We start from the raw sequence: 21,037 nt of genomic DNA on the forward strand, positions 1-21,037 counted from the left end.
TGAAAATCATTTTTTACCTTGAAAATTAACTTTTACCTTAAATCAACTTTTACCTTGAAAATCATTTTTTACCTTGAAAATCAACTTTTACCTTAAATCAACTTTTACCTTGAAAATCATTTTTTACCTTGAAAATCAACTTTTACCTTAAATCAACTTTTACCTTGAAAATCATTTTTTACCTTGAAAATCAACTTTTACCTTAAATCAACTTTTACCTTGAAAATCATTTTTTACCTTGAAAATTAACTTTTACCTTAAATCAACTTTTACCTTGAAAATCATTTTTTACCTTGAAAATCGACTTTTACCTTAAATCAACTTTTACCTTGAAAATCATTTTTTACCTTGAAAATCAACTTTTACCTTAAATCAACTTTTACCTTGAAAATATTTTTTTACCTAGAAAATCTACTTTTACCTTGAAAATATTTTTTTACCTTGAAAATTAACTTTTACCTTAAATCAACTTTTACCTTGAAAATAATTTTTTACCTAGAAAATCAACTTTTACCTTGAAAATAATTTTTTACCTTGAAAATAAACTTTTACCTTAAATCAACTTTTACCTTGAAAATCATTTTTTACCTTGAAAATCAACTTTTGCCTTAAATCAACTTTCACCTTGAAAATCATTTTTTACCTTGAAAATCAACTTTTACCTTAAATCAACTTTTACCTTGAAAATCATTTTTTACCTTGAAAATTAACTTTTACCTTGAAAATATTTTTTTACCTTGAAAATTTAACTTTTACCTTAAATCAACTTTTACCTTGAAAATCAGTTTTTACCTTGAAAATCAATTTTTACCTTGAAAATCATTTTTTACCTTGAAAATCATTTTTTTTACCTTGAAATCATTTTTTAAATTAAATCAACATAAAAAAACACAAGATACACTTACAATTAGTGCACCAATCCAAAAACCTCCCTCCCCCATTTACACTCATTTACACTCATTCACACAAAAGGGTTGTTACTTTCTGTTATTAATATTTTGGTTCCTACATTATATATCAATATATATCAATACAGTCTGCAGGGATACAGTCCGTAAGCACACATGATTGATTGTATTTTGTGGGACAAATTTTCAAGCGTAGACCACTGGTCTACACCACTGAAGTGGACAGTGGTGTGTATGATATTGCTTATCATAGTTTTGATGCCTTCAGTGACAATCTACAATGTAAATAGCCATGAAAATAAAGAAAACTTATTAAAATGAGAAGGTGTGTCCAAACGTTTGGCCTGTACTGTAATACATATCCAATTCTTCCTAATGTTTATTTATTTATTTATTTGTATTAAATCAACATTAAAAAAAAAACACAAGATACACTTTCAATTAGTGCATCAACCCAAAAAACCTTCCTCCCCCATTCACACTCATCCACACCCACTCACACAAAAGGGGTTGTTTCTTTCTGCTACCAATATTCTGCTTCCCACAACTGAATTGTTTTTATATTGTTTTACTTTCTTTTTTTATCCAAGAAAATGTTTTTTATTTATTTAACTTGTTTTTATTTTTTTATTTTTAAAAGGACCTTATCTTCACCAGACCAGGTTGTCCATTAAATTAGATTTGTTTAAATTGCTTATCATTAGAGGTGTGTTTTTTATGTTGATCTAAAATTTAAAAAATTTAAAATTAAAAAAATTTAAAAATTAAAAAAATTAAATACCGATACCGATCATTTCTGCTATTACATTTTAAAGCATTTATCGGCCGATAATATCGGCAGGCCAATATTATCGGCCGATAAATGCTTTAAAATGTAATAGCAGAAATGATCGGTATCGGTTTTTAATTTTTTAATTTTTTTAATTTTTAATTTTTTTTTATTTTAGATCAACATAAAAAACACAATATACACTTACAATTAGTGGACCAACCCCAAAAACCTCCCTCCCCCATTTACACTCATTCACACTCATTCACACAAAAGGGTTGTTTCTTTCTGTTATTAATATTCTGGTTCCTACATTATATATCAATATATATCAATACAGTCTGCAAGGGATACAGTCCGTAAGCACACATGATTGTGCGTGCTGCTGGTCCACTAATAGTACTAACCTTTAACAGTTAATTTTACTCATTTTCATTAATTACTAGTTTCTTTGTAACTGTTTTTATATTGTTTTACTTTCTTTTTTATTCAAGAAAATGTCTTTAATTTATTTATCTTGTTTTATTTTATAATTTTTAAAAAAAATGACCTTATCTTCACCATACCTGGTTGTCCAAATTAGGCATAATAATGTGTTAATTCCACGACTGTATATATCGGTATCGGTTGGTATCGGTAATTAAGAGTTGGACAATATCGGAATATCGGATATCGGCAAAAAGCCATTATCATAGTTTTGATGCCTTCAGTGACAATCTACAATGTAAATAGTCATAAAAATAAAGAAAACGCATTGAAATGAGAAGGCGAGTCCAAACTTTTGGCCTGTACTGTATTACATATCCAATTCTTCCTAATGTTAAATAAATACAATTTTAAATTATTAAGAAGTTATAAAATGGCTGCGGAAACACACACAGCATAAAACCTTAACGCGTGCTTGTCCAGAAGCTATCAATATTCTCTCTTCTATTTTATTATCACAAACATCTACGTTGTTGCGCTATTTGTATAGTAAACTGGGTGTGTGCTGCCATCTACTGGTAACACTTGCACTCTGCACTTCAGCGTTACAAGCCATGTACTAAGATGTACTTATGGCGGCTATCCATGCTTGTATTGTTTAGTTTATCAGTACAGCTACTTAAAAAACCCCCACTATTAATCACTTCTATGCATTTTACCGATGTAATTTCACTATTAGTTTAAATAACGCTTATCATGTGTCGAATTGGCGCGTTTTATGTGTTGACTTCATCCATCCATCCTTTCTCTTCTTGTCTAGTTCAAAGTGATGTAGTAACTACTCCACGCCACATAGTGGCGGCAGCGTTAGTCTGAGTGGCACAAGAAGAAAACCGGAAGTAGTTTGTTAACGAATCGGGCTCGGATCAAAAGTTGATCGAACATCTAGTTTGCTTTTCGCAACAAGGTTCTACCGACGGGCATGGTTTGTATATTTTACACTGAAGACTATGCATTGTTTTATTTGGTTAAATGACACCGTTGTGAGGCGAGTGTTTGGAAATGTTTGTTTCGCCGCTTACTATTGGACGGACGTGAACCACGTGACCACGAGACGCTAGACTAGTCGGCAAAAATTCCGTTCATAAAAAGTATTGACGTCATTGAAAACAATGCCGTCATTCATGCAGGGCATGGTTGTTGTTTGGTGTGTTGATACGTGACGTCAACGGCATTTAGTGTGTGTGTGGTACCGTCACTTTAGATTGTTGTGTGGGGAATGACTTGATCCCTTCTGACCGATTTGCGGTATCGCTTCTCGGCCTTTTGGCTAAGATCAAGTGTAGTATCTGTTCTTATCAGTTTAATATCTGATACGTCCCCTATCCGGGGACCATATATTAAATTGATTTTTGAAATAGGGAGATGGAATAGGGGCTTGCTCCGTCCACTCCACGCATCGACCTGGTATTGCAGTACCTCCAGGAACGGTGCACCCCCTCTACTGGTGAAAATAAAAATTACATCTGGCCGAAGTCCACTTTTTGAAGGGCTTACCCCGTTCAAGATGCTTCATCTTAATTGGTTTTGCTATCTGGGCTTATTGAACCCTAATCATAATAAAAACTATATTCCATAAGTAATAATAGATTTTATTTGTAAAAATCATTTTACATTGAGTAAACAACCTCAAAGTGCTACAGTGTATTAAAAAAAAATATATAATAAAAAGATAAAAAATAAATGAAATTAAAAACTAGAACAGCCAAATACCTAAAACTAGTATGCATGTATCTAAACAAAAAAGGCTTTTTTAAAAAGAAGGGTTTTTAAGCCTTTTTTAAAAGCATCCATAGTCTGTGGTGCCCTCAGGTGGTCAGGGAGAGCGTTCCACAGACTGGGAGCGGCGGAGCAGAAAGCCCGGTCTAACAAACAACAAACGTGTACTTCATGTTTAGTGACATGCTAATTCTTATTTTTATACTTATTTTTTTTTCTCCCAAATTGTATGTTATACTCTTCTGACACCACCAGATGGCAGTATAATTGTCCACATAAGCAGCCACAAGACCCCAATTCAGTAGTGTACACAATTTTGGAAATAATAATAAATGCTCAGTATTTATTAAGTTATACTCGTGGCAGTCATAAAAAATCATAATGTATATTTTACACCAATATAGTCACTATTGGTGAGAGTTAATTTTAAATAATTGGTAGTCATCTATTTTGGCTTTTGTGTTGAAATTTACACATTCCACTAGATGGTGCCATTTCCCCATTCCTTGACAATAACATCACTTTTTTTTCGATCTAATAAAGAACTTTACTTTAAATTTCACACACAATTTTTTTTATAACATTATAGAACGAGCATACAAATAGAAGGCCAATAAATACATTGGTATATAAAATTAAAGTACCACTGATAGTCACACACACACACTAGGTGTAGTGAAATGGACCCATCCCCTTGTTCCACCCCCTAAGAGGCGAGGGAGCAGAGAGCAGCAGAGGTGGCCGCGCTCGGGAATCATTTTTGGTGATTCAACCCCCAATTCCAACCCTTGATGCTGAGTGGCAAATAAATTAAAATAGTATAACTAAAATGACACGTGGATATAATAAGAATATGAACTAGTTTTCAATGAACAATGTCAACAATAAAGTGTAAATAATAACTGTGGGCCCCAACCCGGTGGCAAAAAAGGAGACTAAAGTTTATATTATACACTTTTCAAATGTAGCAAAGCCTAGAAGCAAGCTTTTTCTCCCCCCCTTAAAAAGATATATACAACTTTTTAGTATTTGGGCTGTTTTACAAAATGCAAAATCCTTTAGCACCGGAACAATTTAGTTTACAGTTAACTGAAATTGATATGTATTGTTTAATAGGAAAACATCCAGTTTAATCGTGGCTGCACTTGTCTGGAGTATTTGCTATCCTCACTTGGAAAATAGGATCAAGTTGACGCTTCGAGAAGACAAGTGACAAAGAGAAGTAGAAAATTTATTGCAGTATTTGTTTCACCAAAAAAAGGTTATGAATCCCCTTTTCCTCTTATTACTAAGGTGACCTAATACAACAAAATCTACATTTACAAAATATCCTCCTGCAATAGGCCACATATACTGCATGCGTAGTTTGAAATAGAATAAATTATATTCAGAGGACTCTTGCCATTGTACAGCATGGACAAATAAAAATGGAACAAAAATAAAAATCCTTGTTTTTTTTCTTTTTGTTTTGTTTTCTTTGAAATATCTAAAAGCTAAAATGGAAAAAAAAAACATTAGGTGCTAGTAGTATAATAAATTCAAAAAAACACTTTAATAAGAACATCAAAAAGACTATTTTCCAACATTCACTTAAGGTTTTATTCTTTTTTTTTTTTTTACAGTTTTTTTGTCTTCAGAGATATAAACATTTTTAGTTTTTGTTGTGTTAAACTATAATACAGTGGGAGTAGAAATGAGCGTCTAGAATTGGCTGCACAACAGCGAAGGAGCTTCCATGACAATGTTGACAAAACATTTCCCTCCAGGTTCTCCTCTGGTAGCCTTTGAAGAGATCATTTCAGCCAACTATTTCTTGAATGCCTCCTGGATCCTATCCTCTGCACTTGCACATAGACAAACATGAGCCGTCCCTCGAATATAATCAGTCGTTTTCTTGAAAGAATAGCTCATGTAAAAGTATGTAGTGTCAAATAGTCACGCCCTCTTGTGTTTTCTTATAAAAAAATTAGGGAGGGCGTATGAATCCAGTGACGTTTGGCTGTGTGGTTGGAGGCTGCCTCTTGAGGTGGAGGAGAAACAGGACTTTGATCATGTAAAAATGGGAGCGGGGACAAAAAGAAAACCAACACAAAAAAAAAAAGCACAGGAGCCATTAGCTAGCTCCTCCCTCCCGCGCTGCATACAGTGAGCGTAAAGTCTGGCCTATTTTGTTGCTCAGTTTGTGGTTGCTGGTCAAGGCGAGCTTCTTGTAAAGGATGTCCGACTCCTTGATAGTGTCCACCCAAGGCACCAGTTTGCGTCCTTCCCGCTTCTTGGCCTCCGCCCAGGGCCCCGAGTAGGAGCCGGCCATCCAGTGGACGGTGTAGCCGCTGGGGGTTTTCTGGACCACGCGCGCTATTTGAGGCCGCTCCTTGTACTTGGGGCAGCAAAGGGCGATCACGTCCATCACCTCCACGGTCTCGCTCATGCGGCCGGGGTCAGAGGGGTCTCCTATTCGTCTCGACCTCCGAGAGGACTGCACAGGGGAGAGAAGACGATTCTTAGGCCATGAACACAGATACTTTAATAAAGGCATACCGTATTTTTCGGACTATAAGTCCCTCTAATTTTTTATGTGTGTGAGCAAACGCACAAACACCCTGAGCATTCAGTTGTATACAGACGTGCACACTGTGGTCATACCAGCAGCACATTTGTCTCAAACCTGACATAACAATTTAAATGTCTTATTACTATAATCAAGTGAATAGTCAATTTCAAGAGATTATTTTCTAATAGATGTGATTTGGCCCACTTAGGTATTGTTTTTTTTTTAATCAGCTATGCACTATAGCAGGGGTCACCAACGCGGTGCCCGCGGGCACCAGGTAGCCCGTAAGGACCAGATGAGTAGCCCGCTGGCCTGTTCTAAAAATAGCTCAAATAGCAGCACTTACCAGTGAGCTGCCTCTATTTTTTAAATGTTATTTATTTACTAGCAAGCTGGTCTCGCTTTGCCCGACATTTTTAATTCTAAGAGAGACAAAACTCAAATAGAATTTGAAAATCCAAGAAAATATTTTAAAGACTCGGTCTTTACTTGTTTAAATAAATTCATAAATTTTTTTACTTTGCTTCTTATAACTTTCAGAAAGACAATTTTAGAGAAAAAAATACAACCTTAAAAATGATTTTAGGATTTTTAAACACATATACCTTTTTACATTTTAAATTCCTTCCTCTTCTTTCCTGACAATTTAAATCAATGTTCAAGTACATTTATTTTTTTTATTGTAAAGAATAATAAATACATTTTAATTTAATTATTCATTTTAGCTTCTGTTTCTCTGACGAAGAATATTTGTGAAATATTTCTTCAAACTTATTATGATTAAAATTCAAAAAAATTATTCTGGCAAATCTAGAAAATCTGTAGAATCAAATTTAAATCTTATTTCAAAGTCTTTTGAATTTCTTTTAAAATTTTTGTTCTGGAAAATCTACAAGAAATAATGATTTGTCTGTGTTAGAAATATAGCTTGGTCCAATTTGTTATATATTCTAACAAAGTGCAGATTGGATTTGAACCTATTTAAAACATGTCATCAAAATTCTAAAATGAATCTTAATTAGGAAAAATTACTAATGATGTTCCATAAATTCTTTTTTTAATTTTTTCAAAAAGATTCAAATTAGCTAGTTTTTCTCGGTTGAATTTTGAATTTTAAAGAGTCGAAATTGAAGATAAAGTATGTTTCCAAATTTTATTGTCATTTTTTTCGTGTTTTCTCCTCTTTTAAACCGTTCAATTAAGTGTAAATATCATTAATTATTAATAATAACATAGAGTTAAAGGTAAATGGAGCAAATTGGCTATTTCTGGCAATTTATTTAAGTGTGTATCAAACTGGTAGCCTTTCGCATTAATCAGTACCCAAGAAGTAGCTCTTGGTTTCAAAAAGGTTGGTGACCCCTGCACTGTAGTATTTTATGCCTGGGCGGGGGTCCTGCTTTGGAAAGATTGTGTACCCCTTTCAGAGATCACATTTAGTTCCCCTTAAAACATTCACATGTTGCATGAGATGAAGTGTTTATTAACTTTCTGTCTGTAAAATACATATTTTTATTAGCAATTATGTAGTCCTGTAACCTCATTTCATGATTAATATCCAAAAAATAACATACTTAACAAATGACAGTAGAATAAGCACACTGATTGAGGAGTCATAGTAAAACGACCTGAAATTTACACTTTATGTGTAGTGTTGGAGTTGTCCAACTTTTTGTGTGGCCATAAACGCACCAGTGGCTAATTGCCATAGTGCAGGGGTCACCAACCTTTTTGAAACCAAGAGCTACTTCTTGGGTACTGATTAATGCGAAGGGCTACCAGTTTGATACACACTTAAATAAATTGCCAGAAATAGCCAATTTGCTCAATTTACCTTTAACTCTATGTTATTATTAATAATTAATGATATTTACACTTAATTGAACGGTTTAAAAGAGGAGAAAACACGAAAAAAATGACAATAAAATTTTGAAACATAGTTTATCTTCAATTTCGACTCTTTAAAATTCAAAATTCAACCGAAAAAAAGAAGAGAAAAACTTAAAAAAAGAATTTATGGAACATCATTAGTAATTTTTCCTGATTAAGATTAATTTTAGAATTTTGATGACATGTTTTAAATAGGTTAAAATCCAATCTACACTTTGTTAGAATATATAACAAATTGGACCAAGCTATATTTCTAACAAAGACTAAACATTATTTCTTCTAGATTTTCCAGAACAAAATTTTTAAAAGAAATTCAAAAGACTTTGAAATAAGATTTAAATTTGATTCTACAGATTTTCTAGATTTGCCAGAATAATTTTTTTGAATTTTAATCATAATAAGTTTGAAGACATATTTCACAAATATTCTTCGTCGAAAAAACAGAAGCTAAAATGAAGAATTAAATTAAAATTTATTTATTATTCTTTACAATAAAAAAAATACATTTACTTGAACATCGATTTAATATGTCAGGAAAGAAGAGGAAGGAATTTAAAAGGTAAAAAGGTATATGTGTTTAAAAATCCTAAAATCATTGTTAAGGTTGTATTTTTTCTCTAAAATTGTCTTTCTGAAAGTTATAAGAAGCAAAGTAAAAAAAATAATGAATTTATTCAAACAAGTGAAGACCACGTCTTTAAAATATTTTCTTGGATTTTCAAATTCTATTTGAGTTTTGTCTCTCTTAGAATTAAAAATGTCGGGCAAAGCCAGACCAGCTTGCTAGTAAATAAATAAAATGTAAAAAATAGAGGCAGCTCACTGGTAAGTGCTGCTATTTGAGCTATTTTTAGAACAGGCCGGCGGGCGACTCATCTGGTCCTTACGGGCTACCTGGTGCCCGCGGGCACCGCGTTGGTGACCCCTGCCATAGTGAATGTGTTGGTGCAGGTGAGAGAGAGAGAGCAAGCGGCTGCTGTTGATATAACAGATAACAAAGAGTTGCTTTTGGCTTGGTTTGTACGGTAGACAACGACCAGTTTTGCTAGATAAAAGTAATTCACACATTGTTTTGGTGTGGTTATGGCCGACAAACAATTTCGCTAAATAAAGGGACCAATGGAATTCCTGTCCTCCTTTAAGTGTCTCCACGGACGTTACAATAATTTAAGTGTTGACAAACATTGTTTATCTGCTGTGGCCGTCTTTTGTCACCTGTTACTCACAGTTGCATTGCAAAGTCATACAAAACAAACGATTTGTTTATTTTGTTTACAGTGGGATTTGATTTTTTGCGCGGCATAGATTTGCTGTGCGCAGAGGACGCGTGAGCAATGCGCAATTGCGCAGGTGCGCACCTTAGAGGGAACGTTGCTCCGGAGTATAAGTCGCTCCGGAGTATAAGTCGCACCGGCCGAAAATGCATAATAAAGAAGGAAAAAAAACATATAAGTCGCACTGGAGTATAAGTCGCATTTTTTGGGGAAATTTATTTGATAAAACCCAACACCAAGAATAGACATTTGAAAGGCAATTTAAAATAAATAAAGAATAGTGAACAACAGGCTGAATAAGTGTACGTTATATGAGGCATAAATAACCAACTGAGAACGTGCCTGGTATGTTAACGTAACATATTATGGTAAGAGTCATTCAAATAACTATAACATCTAGAACATGCTATACGTTTACCAAACAATCTGTCACTCCTATCTGCTAAATCCCATGAAATCTTATACGTCTAGTCTCTTACGTGAATGAGCTAAATAATATTATTTGATATATTACGGTAATGTGTTAATAATTTCACACATAAGTCGCTCCTGAGTATAAGTCGCACTCCCGGCCAAACTATGAAAAAAACCGCGACTTATAGTCCGAAAAATACGGTACTTATCTCTGCGTTTAGGCCTCTTGTCCACACGCAGACGCATACTTTTGTCTTTCAAAACGCAGACTTTTGCAAACGCTGGCCAAAGTGTAGAGTTCCAAAACTCTCCGCTTAGCGTATGCGTGTACACGGCACAAACGGAGACTTGTGATGAGATCACGGTTGTGTGCTGTCATTTACAAAGCTCAACAACACTGCCTTGCTGCCTTTAAACACACTATAAGAGGACTTACTGTATGTTTGAACGTAAACCTGCTGCTATTTTCACTTTACATTGATTGAAAGGACATATCAAAATGGGTTTTGCGACACTCCCGCCTGCGCTAATGACAGTCAGCTGTTATGGATACGATCGCTGTGGAACCTCCACCTGATGGGACAACTTTGACAAGCAAGACTTTCTGCTCCGTCATAAGAAAGGTGCAACATCATCTTATGTTTTTAGTAGAGATGTCTGATAATATCGGACTGCCGATATTATCGGCCGATAAATGCTTTAAAATGTAATATCGGAAATTATCTGTATCGGCTTCAAAAGTATCGGTTTCAAAAAGTAAAATGTATGACTTTTTAAAACGCCGCTGTGTACACAGACGTAGGGAGAAGTACAGAGCGCCAATAAACCTTAAAGGCACTGCCTTTGCGTGCCGGCCCAGTCACATAATATCTACGGCTTTTCACACACACAAGTGAATGCAAAGCATACTTGGTCAACAGCCATACAGGTCACACTGAGGGTGACTGTATAAACAACTTTAGCACTGTTACAAATATGCGCCACACTGTGAACCCACACCAAACAAGAATGACAAACACATTTCGGGAGAACATCCGCACCGTAACACAACATAAACACAACAGAACAAATACCCAGAACCCCTTGCAGCACTAACACTTCCGGGACGCTACAATATACACCCCCCGATACCCCCCGCCCCACCACACCTCAACCCCGCCCACCTCAACCTCCTCATGCTCTCTCAGGGAGAGCATGTCCCAAATTTCAAGCTACTGTTTTGAGACATGTTAGAAAAAATAATGCACTTTGTGACTTCAATAATAAATATGGCAGTGCCATGTTGGCATTTTTGCCCATAACTTGAGTTGATTTATTTTGGAAAACCCTGTTACATTGTTTAATGCATCCAGCGGGGCATCACAACCAAATTAGGCATAATAATGTGTTAATTCCACGACTGTATATATTGGTTGATATCGGTATCGGTAATTAAGAGTTGGACAATATCGGATATCGGCAAAAAATCCATTATCGGACATCTCTAGTTTTTAGTCTTTATTTAACAACAATTAATGAAGTTAAATTACGTGTCTTGCTTCCATTTTTGTAGATGGAACCAGGCGCGACCGTTCACACGCGTAAAAAGCGAACAAGCAACTAAAAAAAACATAATGTAGCGTCCTCCTTGTAGTGTGTACTGATGTTAGAGACAATATACACTTCAGTACACATGTACCATGTCACTATATCCATGATTAAATGCTTTATAATTCCACCAAAGTTTTGCAGCGGCACACGTACGTCCGTGTGCTTTATACAAATACTTAAACATGCAAAAGGGTTTCCTTGGCTTGTAGTGCGTGATGATTTTAGAAATAATGTACATATACGTAATACATCGCCATGTTGATGAACATGTTTTAATTCTATGAGTGTTGTTTTCAGCAGCACAGGTGTGCATTCGTTCTTTAATAATGTTCCCAGGATTCTGTGTGTACGTGCAGGCTGGTTTTAAAGATAATGTACATGTCATTGTACGTCTAAAGTATATCAAAATAAACATAATAGGAGGTGTAATGCCACCAAGTCAGCTATTACTGCTTTTTTCAGGCTTCTGATTGGACAAAATGTGCATGACAGCAGGTGTATATGTTTGTTTGTAGACAAAGACACTTTTGAAACTACACTTGTGTGGAAGGAGATCGTTTTAACCCCAAATATGTGTTTTTGAAACTCTCCGTGTTAATGTGGACATGGCTTTAGACACTTGATGAAACAGTCTGCGTTTCCCTGCGGTGATATTTACCCCTGGAGTCCTCTCGTCGCCCTCGCTGTCGTCGTCGTCCGTCTCCGGTCCCGCCTGATTGCGTGGACTGGGTCCCGACAAGGAGCCCAAGCCTCCCAGTAGGGCGTTTATGGCTTTGTTTCGGATGTTAGCACTGGCCGATGCTTCTCCCTCCTCGTCCTCCTCGTCAGGGTCCAGATGCTCCATCAGCATCTTGAACTGTGAGGAAAAACAAACGAGGAAAAGACTTTCAGAGTCAATTCCGTAATGCCCATAACCACAGACTAAAAAAATTGAAGGACACCGCAGCCTTTTTGATATATTCCTGGGTCCTGGCGTCCTCTGCAGTGGACATTCATATTTTGCATTACAGGGCTATTTATTTCCAAAATGCAGCGTTAGCGTTATCTGTAACTGTTTTACGTGATGTCCATCCTGTCATTTTAATGTGTAATGTGAATGTGATTTTATGTGTAACTTTGCTATGAGCCCGTTGACCTTCTCGAAATATAAACTGCAGCTCAGCTCGTTCGCAGACCTGGCTTGAGGTGAAGGCTAATTCGCTCTTAGCGTAACGTTAGCTCATTTTGCGGTGTGTGTGTGTGTGTGCGTGTGTGTGTGTGTGTGTGTTATGGACAGCAAAGCCCTGTCTGTCTGTTACTTCACTTTACCTTTTTCTGTGTTGAAGCAGCAAAAAAGGACATTATGGTAAATGAAGAGTTTCTGTCTCTGATAGTTGATATAATAATGTAACTGCATCATTAAGCCTACATGAACTCCATGGTGTTCAGGGATGAATAGTCTCTCCTATTGCTATTGTACTATTTTTTCAGCTATAGTTACATTAATCATTAGTAATGCAGCAGCCTAGTTTTGAATGGCAGGGTCCCTCCTATGACATGTTGATAAAAATATAACATTTACATAATAAAAATCAACTACAGGCTTCCCAAATGCTGTAATAAATTAAGCATGATGAGTTGACTTGAAATTGTTTAATGTTGCACTTTTTATATGTAGAAGAAAAGTTTAGTCATTTTATTTAATCTGAGCAACAACTTGAGGCAGTTTAATGTTGATAACGTGGGCAAAATTATTATAGTGTTCCCAATGTTAAAAGGATAAAGCCATTGTTTACAAATTTGGTAAATAAATAACCAAAAAATTTATATTTTGTTGTTTTCTTACTGTACTGAAAATGAACCGAACCGTGACCTCTAAACCGAGGTACGTACAAAACCGAAATTTTTGTGCACCGTTACACCCCTGGTTTACAGTTGTGGTGGCGACAGCAGAATTGGCTTTGTTGGTCACGTCAAAGAAATTTGGCAGCAGTTAAAGGTGCCAAATTGCTTTTAATGGCTGACTTGTGATTAGCTAATAGCATGTGTGATTTCACCGCATTGATGCCCAATGAGCTAAGTTTAGAGTATTTTTGCACATGCTCAGACAAGCTCGCATTCCTAGAATACCCCGTTTGTAGACAAGGAATCTACAGCCGTGGAAGCACATTCTATCCCTTTATAAACTAGCGCTAACACAATGGAATGAAAAGATTAAAAAGAGCTGCCGCGTCACATGGCAACAGGCACCGCCACACGTTGCTCTCAAACACCCAACCATCGCTCATCCGAGTAGGCTTCATCAGTTCATGCTCATAGACTTAGATTGGTCAGATCTAGTCTAGATTTGATCAAAGTCAAGATCTAGTACCCTCCGAGTACTCCGGCTTCCTTCCACCTCCAAAGACATGCGCCTGGGGATAGGTTGATTGGCAACACTAAATAGGTTGATTGGCAACACTAAATAGGTTGATTGGCAACACTATATTGGCCCTAGTGTGTGAATGTGAGTGTGAATGTTGTCTGTCTATTTGTGTTGGCCCTGTGATGAGGTGGCAACTTGTCCCGCCTTCTACCTTAGTGCAGCTGGGATAGGCTCCAGCACCCCACGCAACCCCGAAAGGGACGAGCAGTAGAAAATGAATGGATGGATGATATACTGTATACATATTTACTGTATATTTATTTATGTTTTAGTTGTATTTTATCCGTTATTCTAACTCATTGTTCTTACTATTTTTTATGTTTTATTATTTTTACTTTGCAGCGTTCTTTAGAGGGAGCTGTCTCCATCAGGGGTTATCGGCCGTGCTGTGGGGGCACTTTGTGTCAACATTCTGGTGGGCGTGGTCTGATGACCTCCCGGTGAGGATGGCTCCTGTGATAGTGTTTACTCACCTGGCTCCTCTGTACTCAGCCATGCATTCATTTGTTCGTGTGTGTGTGGGATATGTGTGTGCGTGCGTGATGATGGGGGATGTGGGTCATCGGGGTGTTGTTTTTTAGGCTGTAAAGAACTTCCATCCATCCATTTTCTACCGCTTATTCCCTTCGGGGTCGCGGGGGCACTGGAGCCTATCTCAGCTACAATCGGGCGGAAGGCGGGGTACACCCTGGACAAGTCGCCACCTCATCGCAGGGCTGTAAAGAACTTAGTGTTGCATTTCTTTTATGTATGAAAAGCGCTTTGTAAATAAAGTTTGATTGATTGATACCCTTGTTTGCAGGTATTGTCAACATACTGAATTGTACCGTGTTGCATTTCATTCTTTAATTATACATTTCATGGTGGAAAAACACATCGTGCCATGGTGAACGGAACGGTACCGCTTGCTGGAAACGTGACCAAGCTATAGGGCTGTGAAAAATAGGAATCACAATTTCTTGCTTAGAATCAAGATCGTAATTCTATGGGACGAAACAAGGATCATTACTATGTTTTGTATTATTTTATCATTTTCTATTATTACTACATTATTAAGACTCCTGCGTGTTTTGTTCTAGGTATAGAAACCCAGAAAAAGTTTATTTTAATGATCGAAATTAATGGGGGGAAAAAAATAACCCATCTAGTATAAAAATAAAGTCACGCTTACTCACTGCACAGTACATTCATGTATGTAGTAATGAGGTCAAGTCAAAAGAAAATGATAAATTAATGCCATTGTCTAATGCAAGATGACCAGGTGGATGGGTGAGTGAGGGCAACATGTTGGCCGTCAGCTAACAACAGTCTAGTGTGTCCTTAAATTAAAAAAAGAAGCGTTTGTAATTTATAATATTCGGCTCGTACCAGACGGCTAAAAAGTACCTAATGAGAGTCATCTATTCTGCCCATAATGCCCTCTAAAAACAAACCTATAACCTCCAACAATACTAAATGTAGATGTCGTGACTAGCTCATTAACCAAGTATTCCCAACATTATTATTTTAAGAGCTAACGCAAAGGAACTACTTTTAGCGGTGCCTTGATCACATATTTAACTACTGTATAATGACAATGTAAAAACATTTTTTAGAGCTTTTTAAGAGTGTATAAAAAAGAGAAGAAAAAAAAAGAAATCACATCTATTCACAACCTCTGCTCAGTACTTTGTTGAATCACCTTTTGCAGCAATTACAGCCTCAAGTCTTTTTTTGAAATTTGATGCTACAAGCTTGGCACACCTATCTTTGGGCAGTTTCAACCATTCTTCTTTGCAGCACCTCTATGTACCATACAGGCCTGATTGTTGGATTTCTGCAGAGATGGTTGTCCTTCTGTAAGTTTCTTCTCTCTCCACAAACAAATGCTGTAGCTCTGACAGAGTGACAGGGTTTTTGGTCACCTCCCTGACCAGGGCCATTCTCCCCCGATCGCTCAGTTTAAACGGCCGGCCAGTTCTAGGAAAAGTCCTGGTGGTTCCGGACTACTTCCATTTACAGATGATGGAGGACTCTTTGCTCATTGGGACTTTCAAGGCAGCAGATATTTTTCTGTACTCTTACCCAGATGTGTGCCTCAAGACAATCCTGTCTCGAAGGTCCAAAGACAATTTTTTTTAATTTCATGCTTGGTTTGTGCTCTGCCATGCACTGTCAAGCGTGAGACCTTATATATACACAGGTGTGTGCTTTTCCAAATCATGTCCAACCTACTGAATTTACCACATGTGGACTCCAATTAAGCTGTAGGAACATCTCACGGATGATCAGTTGAAATAGGGTGCACTTGAGCTCACTTTTGAGTTTCATGGCAAAGGCTGTATATGCTTATGTACATGTGATTTCTTAGTATTCACATTTGCTAAAACCTCTCTAAACCTCTCTAAAAAAACCACTATCACATTGTCTTTGTGGGATATTGTGTGTACAATTTTGAGGACAAAAATAATTGATTCCATTATGGAGTAAGGCTCTAACATAACATAATGTGGAATAAGTGTACTGTACACTCATGCTCATAAATATAAGGTTCAGAGTGGTCATTGTTGTCTAATGAAGTCTGCCAAGATTAGTAATAGTTGTATTTTGTTGCAGAAAATGGAAAACGTTGTGATGCTCTGTGAAATCAATGCTCCGCCGTAATGCTTAAAATGACCAAAATACGTGAATGACAGGTTATTATGAATGTGCTTGTTACGACGTTACATATTTACTAACAGCGTGTATATAAAACATTGATTGAGGGTTTTAGAGTGCTTTATAGGGGGAATAGATTGTTATCTGTCTACTACGAGCCGTATGTTATAAATTAAAATGTATCAAAAAGAGAAAAACGTATTCCTGTCTCACAAAGGGCAAAATTGCAGTTCGCCTTTAATCAAAATAAATAAAATATTTAGAGATTAGACTGCATGTTGATGTGACTCAAGATTGTGATTTGTTTGTGTGCACTCTTACTGCGCTTTATATTTATTATCAATAGATATATATAACTATGGAACATGGCGTCAGTAAGGTTAATGTTGATAAATCCCTTCATCACTTACGTCCAGATACTGTTTGACGATGCGCCTCTTGACGTCTTCCGTCAAACTGGCACGAGCCATGTTGTTGGAGATGAAGTCGAGGGTTTGTCGCGGGTGGAACTGAACGTTGACTTTTCTGTTCACTGCCTTATCGTAGACCTTGGCTGACTCTGTTGGAGAGTACTTTTGGATTTTGCTGTGGGAAAACCAAAAGGCAGTGATGATTACGAGACTGACAATCAGATGCGGTGGTAACAGTTGGGACTGGAGAATCGTGAAGATGATTCATAGCTCGTACCCATCCGAGAAGCCATATTGGTTCTTCAAATGCTGTTTGAGCACCAGCAGCAACAGGATGCCTTGCACGGAGTTAGCAAAGTCCAAGAGGCTGTTGGGATTGTCTGGGAGGAGCCTCATAACCTTTTCTGCATCGTCCACATCCAGATCGTCCAGGTCCGTTTCAGACTCTGAGCTCTCTGAATCTGCTACTGGTTTGCTGGCCTTTCTGGGCCGGCGTACAACGCCGTCTTCGTCTTCGCTGTTGCCGCTGTGCGCCTCATCACTCCTGGGAGAGTCACAGTTCATTCTTTCGTCGTCCTCACCGTCTGATGTGCTCTTCCACTCTTTTTTGACCTTCTTCTCCTTCCTTCTGGGCTCTGTAAGCAGAAGCTGGACAGAAAAAAAGGGAATTAATATTTATTATTGCCAGATTAACATTTATTTGGTGGACAGTGTGTATTTCATACCTCTCTAAATGTCTGCAAAAGGTTGCTTCCAGATACCGACAGACAGATGTCAATGTGGTGCATGATGAAGAGAGGCTCCTCCTGACTCTGGTATGGAAAACAGGCCAGATTGTCCGCTATAAACAGCAACATGTTGACTTCTATCCTCTGTAAAATTAAAAGGAGGGTGTGTGGGGGGAGGAAACAAATGCATGAAACAGACTTTCATTAATGTAGGTGAGCTGCAGGCTGCATGACTCACAGAGCTGTCGTCGAAGAGGCTCAGCAGCGAGATCAGAAAGGCCCTCCGGTGCTGCCGGTTCCCTCGGATCATGGAGTAGAGGTGCGCACAGAGGGCCGTGGTGGTCTCATCCTGCCTGAAGCCTCGTATGACAGTCTTCCGGGAGAACTCGATTGACTTCTGCAAATTGAATGACATCTTCATCCCCGCCACAGCCTTCATCTGAAAAGGATGTGGGGCATAGAAACATAGTAAGCATAAAAAAATAATAGCAGTAAAAAGGAGGGAAATTAACAACATGGGCACTATTCAAACAATTAATACACCTATATACAATGCATCTGTAAAGTATTCACAATGCTTCACTTTTTGTTATCTTCCAGCCTTATTCCAAAAGGTAATAAATTCACTTTTGTTCGGAAAGTTCTACACACCCTATAGTGACAATATAAAAAGGTTTTTTTTAAGAGAAATGTTTACGAATTTATTGAAAATATAAAACTAAGAAATCACATACATAAGTCTCCTTTGCTTCATACTTTGTTCATGCAACTTTGGCAGTAATAACAGCGTCAAGTCTTTTTAAATACGATACCACTAGCTCCATCAGGTTGGATTGAAAGCGTAGATGTAAAGCCATTTTCAGATCTCTCCAAAAATGTTAAATTGGATTCATAGCTGAGCTGTAGCGGGGCCACTCAAGGACATTTACAGAGTTGTCCTGAAGCTATTCCTTTGATATATTGGCTGTGTGCTAAGGGTCATTGTCCTGCTTAAAGATAAACCATCACCCCTGTCTGAGTTCAAGAGCGCTCTGGAGCAGGTTTTCATCCAGGATGTATCTGTACATTGTTGCATTCATCTTTCCCTCTATCCTGACTAGCCTCCCAGTTCCTGATGCATGATGCTGCCACCACCATGCTCCACTGTAAGGATGGTATTGCCCTGGTGATGAGCGGTGCCTGGTTCCCTCAAAACATGACGTGGCATTCACACCAATGAGTTTAATCTGTGTCTCGTCAGACCAGAGAATTTAGTTTTTCATGGTCTGGGAGTTTTTCGGGTGCACTTTGGCGGATTCTGGAAGGTTCTCTCTTCATAGAGGGATGCTGTAGCTCAGACAGAGTGCCCATCGAGTTCTTGGTAACCTCCCTGACTAGGGCCCCTCTCCCCCGATCGTTCAGTTTAGACAGCAGGCCAGCTCTAGGAGGAGTCCTGGTGGTTCCAAACTTTTACTATTTACTGATAATGGAGGCAATTGGGCTTATTTGGAGATATTGAGCAGATATTTTTCTGTACACTTCTTCAGATTTGTGCCTCAAGACATTCTTGCCGTGGAGGTCTACAGACAATTCCTTCGACTTTATTCTTGGTTTGTGCACTGCCAATGTCAAGTGTGGGACCTTATACAGTATATAGACAGGTGTGTCCAACCAACTGGATTTACCACAGGTGGACTCCAATTAGGAAACATCTCAAGGATGATCAGTGGAAACAGGATACCCCTGAGCATGGGCTTCATGGCAAATGCTGTGAATACTTACGTAAATGGAATTTCTCAGTTTTTTATTTTTACTACATTTGTAAAAAATTCGTAAACTTTTTTACATTCTCATTATGGAGTATTCTGTGTGGAATTTTGAGGACAAAAATGAATGTATTCCATTTTGGAATAAGGCTGTAACATAACAAAATGCAGATATATATTGTGTAGGCTGCCTTATAATGCACAATATTACAGATATTATAATAAAAACAATACAAAATGTGGATTGTTACAATCATACCTTGATAAAGATGTTGTTAATAACGTAACCTATATTATTTCTACCTAAATAATGCTTTTGATGATCTGAGAGCACGCTGAACAACTTTACTTTTTGCACCATAATCTTGTGCTGTTCAATCTGGACTACTAATTGAACTAACAGTAACATTTTTGAAACAATTGATTGATTTACTAGCTAATAGCTAGTTAACTAGCTACAAGCTATTTATTTATTCAAATTTGTATTGTACTTTATAATAGATGCTACTGTGCCAAGGAGCTCTCTGCACTTAATACACATAAACATGTTTCGTGCATTAAAAAAAGTTAACTGTTGGAGTTTGTAGTAGTAGTATTCTAAATTTTGACGCAAATATGTCACTTTTACTGTAAATGAATATAGTCTCCAAATATTGATTATCAGCCTCCTTCACTACTAATAATCGGTATCGGCCCTGAAAAAAGACATGTTGGTCGATCTCTACTAATAACTTAAAAAAAAAACAAAGCTTCTTTTTAGCCTTTTTACGAATTGAAAAATATTATCGAAATAAAAATGTGGCCTGCTGCATTCTTTCATTTTTTTAGTATGCTGCATTAGTGCAAAAAGCTTGGATACCTCTAGTCTATTTGAAGTGGCACCATTATTTTTTTCCGAGCGGACGATGAACCCAGCAATTCATTTGGGCATGGCATCTATGTAAGAGAATATTGTACATGCACTACAATAAACATCAGTAATTAAGTAATCAAAACGAATAAGGTGCAAGGTGGATGATAATGGATGATAATGGTGAATGATGCCGACTCACATGAATAAATCCTGTGTATTTCTTGTCAATTTCAACCAGCTGCTGATCAGATTTGTTCCTCATGCTGGGCTCCGGGTCGGTTCCCATGGCGATCAGGTATGGTACACACTTCACAAATTAGGTCAAAATAAAATAAATCACGGTCATTAAAATGTAGTCATTTTCCTGGACACGAGACCATGAGGTCTGACTGCTTACCTGCACTGGATGGATGAGGCCCTGGTTTAGTGTGAGCGCAATGACACTAAGAGCAAAGTTCCTTACACCGGTCTGGGTGTGGAAGAATGCTTCCAACACCTGTTTCAGATAAAGCTGCATAATGGAGCTGCTCATTCCAGAAGAAATGTCCCCCATCTCCTTTAGATCTTCCTTTTTAGAAAGCTTCTTCCCTGCAAAAACAAATAGATTATATATTTACCCCCGATCTGTTGATATAGCACATGGTGTGTATTGTGGTGAA

General features: G+C 37.3%; 1 protein-coding gene, 1 long non-coding RNA gene and 1 other non-coding gene across 6 annotated transcripts in view; 2 read left to right on the forward strand and 1 right to left on the reverse strand.

The window, feature by feature from the left end:
- Positions 1-2,991: 2,991 nt before the first annotated feature.
- Positions 2,992-14,809, forward strand: LOC133632968 (uncharacterized). The gene is made up of 3 exons (XR_009821742.1): positions 2,992-3,088; positions 14,348-14,445; positions 14,587-14,809. It is a non-coding gene; the product is annotated as an uncharacterized LOC133632968 (long non-coding RNA).
- LOC133633013 (U2 spliceosomal RNA) lies at positions 3,414-3,604 on the forward strand. Its single transcript, XR_009821751.1, has one exon. It is a non-coding gene; the product is annotated as a U2 spliceosomal RNA (small nuclear RNA).
- nipbla (NIPBL cohesin loading factor a) overlaps positions 5,125-21,037 on the reverse strand; it is an 86,580-nt gene continuing 70,667 nt past the window's right edge. For all 4 annotated transcript variants that reach the window (XM_062025846.1, XM_062025844.1, XM_062025843.1 and 1 more), the window contains 8 exons: positions 20,776-20,966; positions 20,578-20,685; positions 18,019-18,219; positions 17,778-17,924; positions 17,330-17,700; positions 17,053-17,227; positions 12,260-12,457; positions 5,125-6,358 (listed from right to left, as the gene is read on the reverse strand). In XM_062025846.1, coding sequence (XP_061881830.1) covers positions 5,996-6,358; positions 12,260-12,457; positions 17,053-17,227; positions 17,330-17,700; positions 17,778-17,924; positions 18,019-18,219; positions 20,578-20,685; positions 20,776-20,966 — 1,754 coding nt within the window. In that variant the 3' untranslated portion in view covers positions 5,125-5,995. The remainder of the gene's footprint in view (positions 6,359-12,259; positions 12,458-17,052; positions 17,228-17,329; positions 17,701-17,777; positions 17,925-18,018; positions 18,220-20,577; positions 20,686-20,775; positions 20,967-21,037) is intronic.

This window comes from Entelurus aequoreus, linkage group LG17 (assembly GCF_033978785.1).
Source record: "Entelurus aequoreus isolate RoL-2023_Sb linkage group LG17, RoL_Eaeq_v1.1, whole genome shotgun sequence".
Lineage (NCBI taxonomy): Eukaryota > Metazoa > Chordata > Actinopteri > Syngnathiformes > Syngnathidae > Entelurus > Entelurus aequoreus.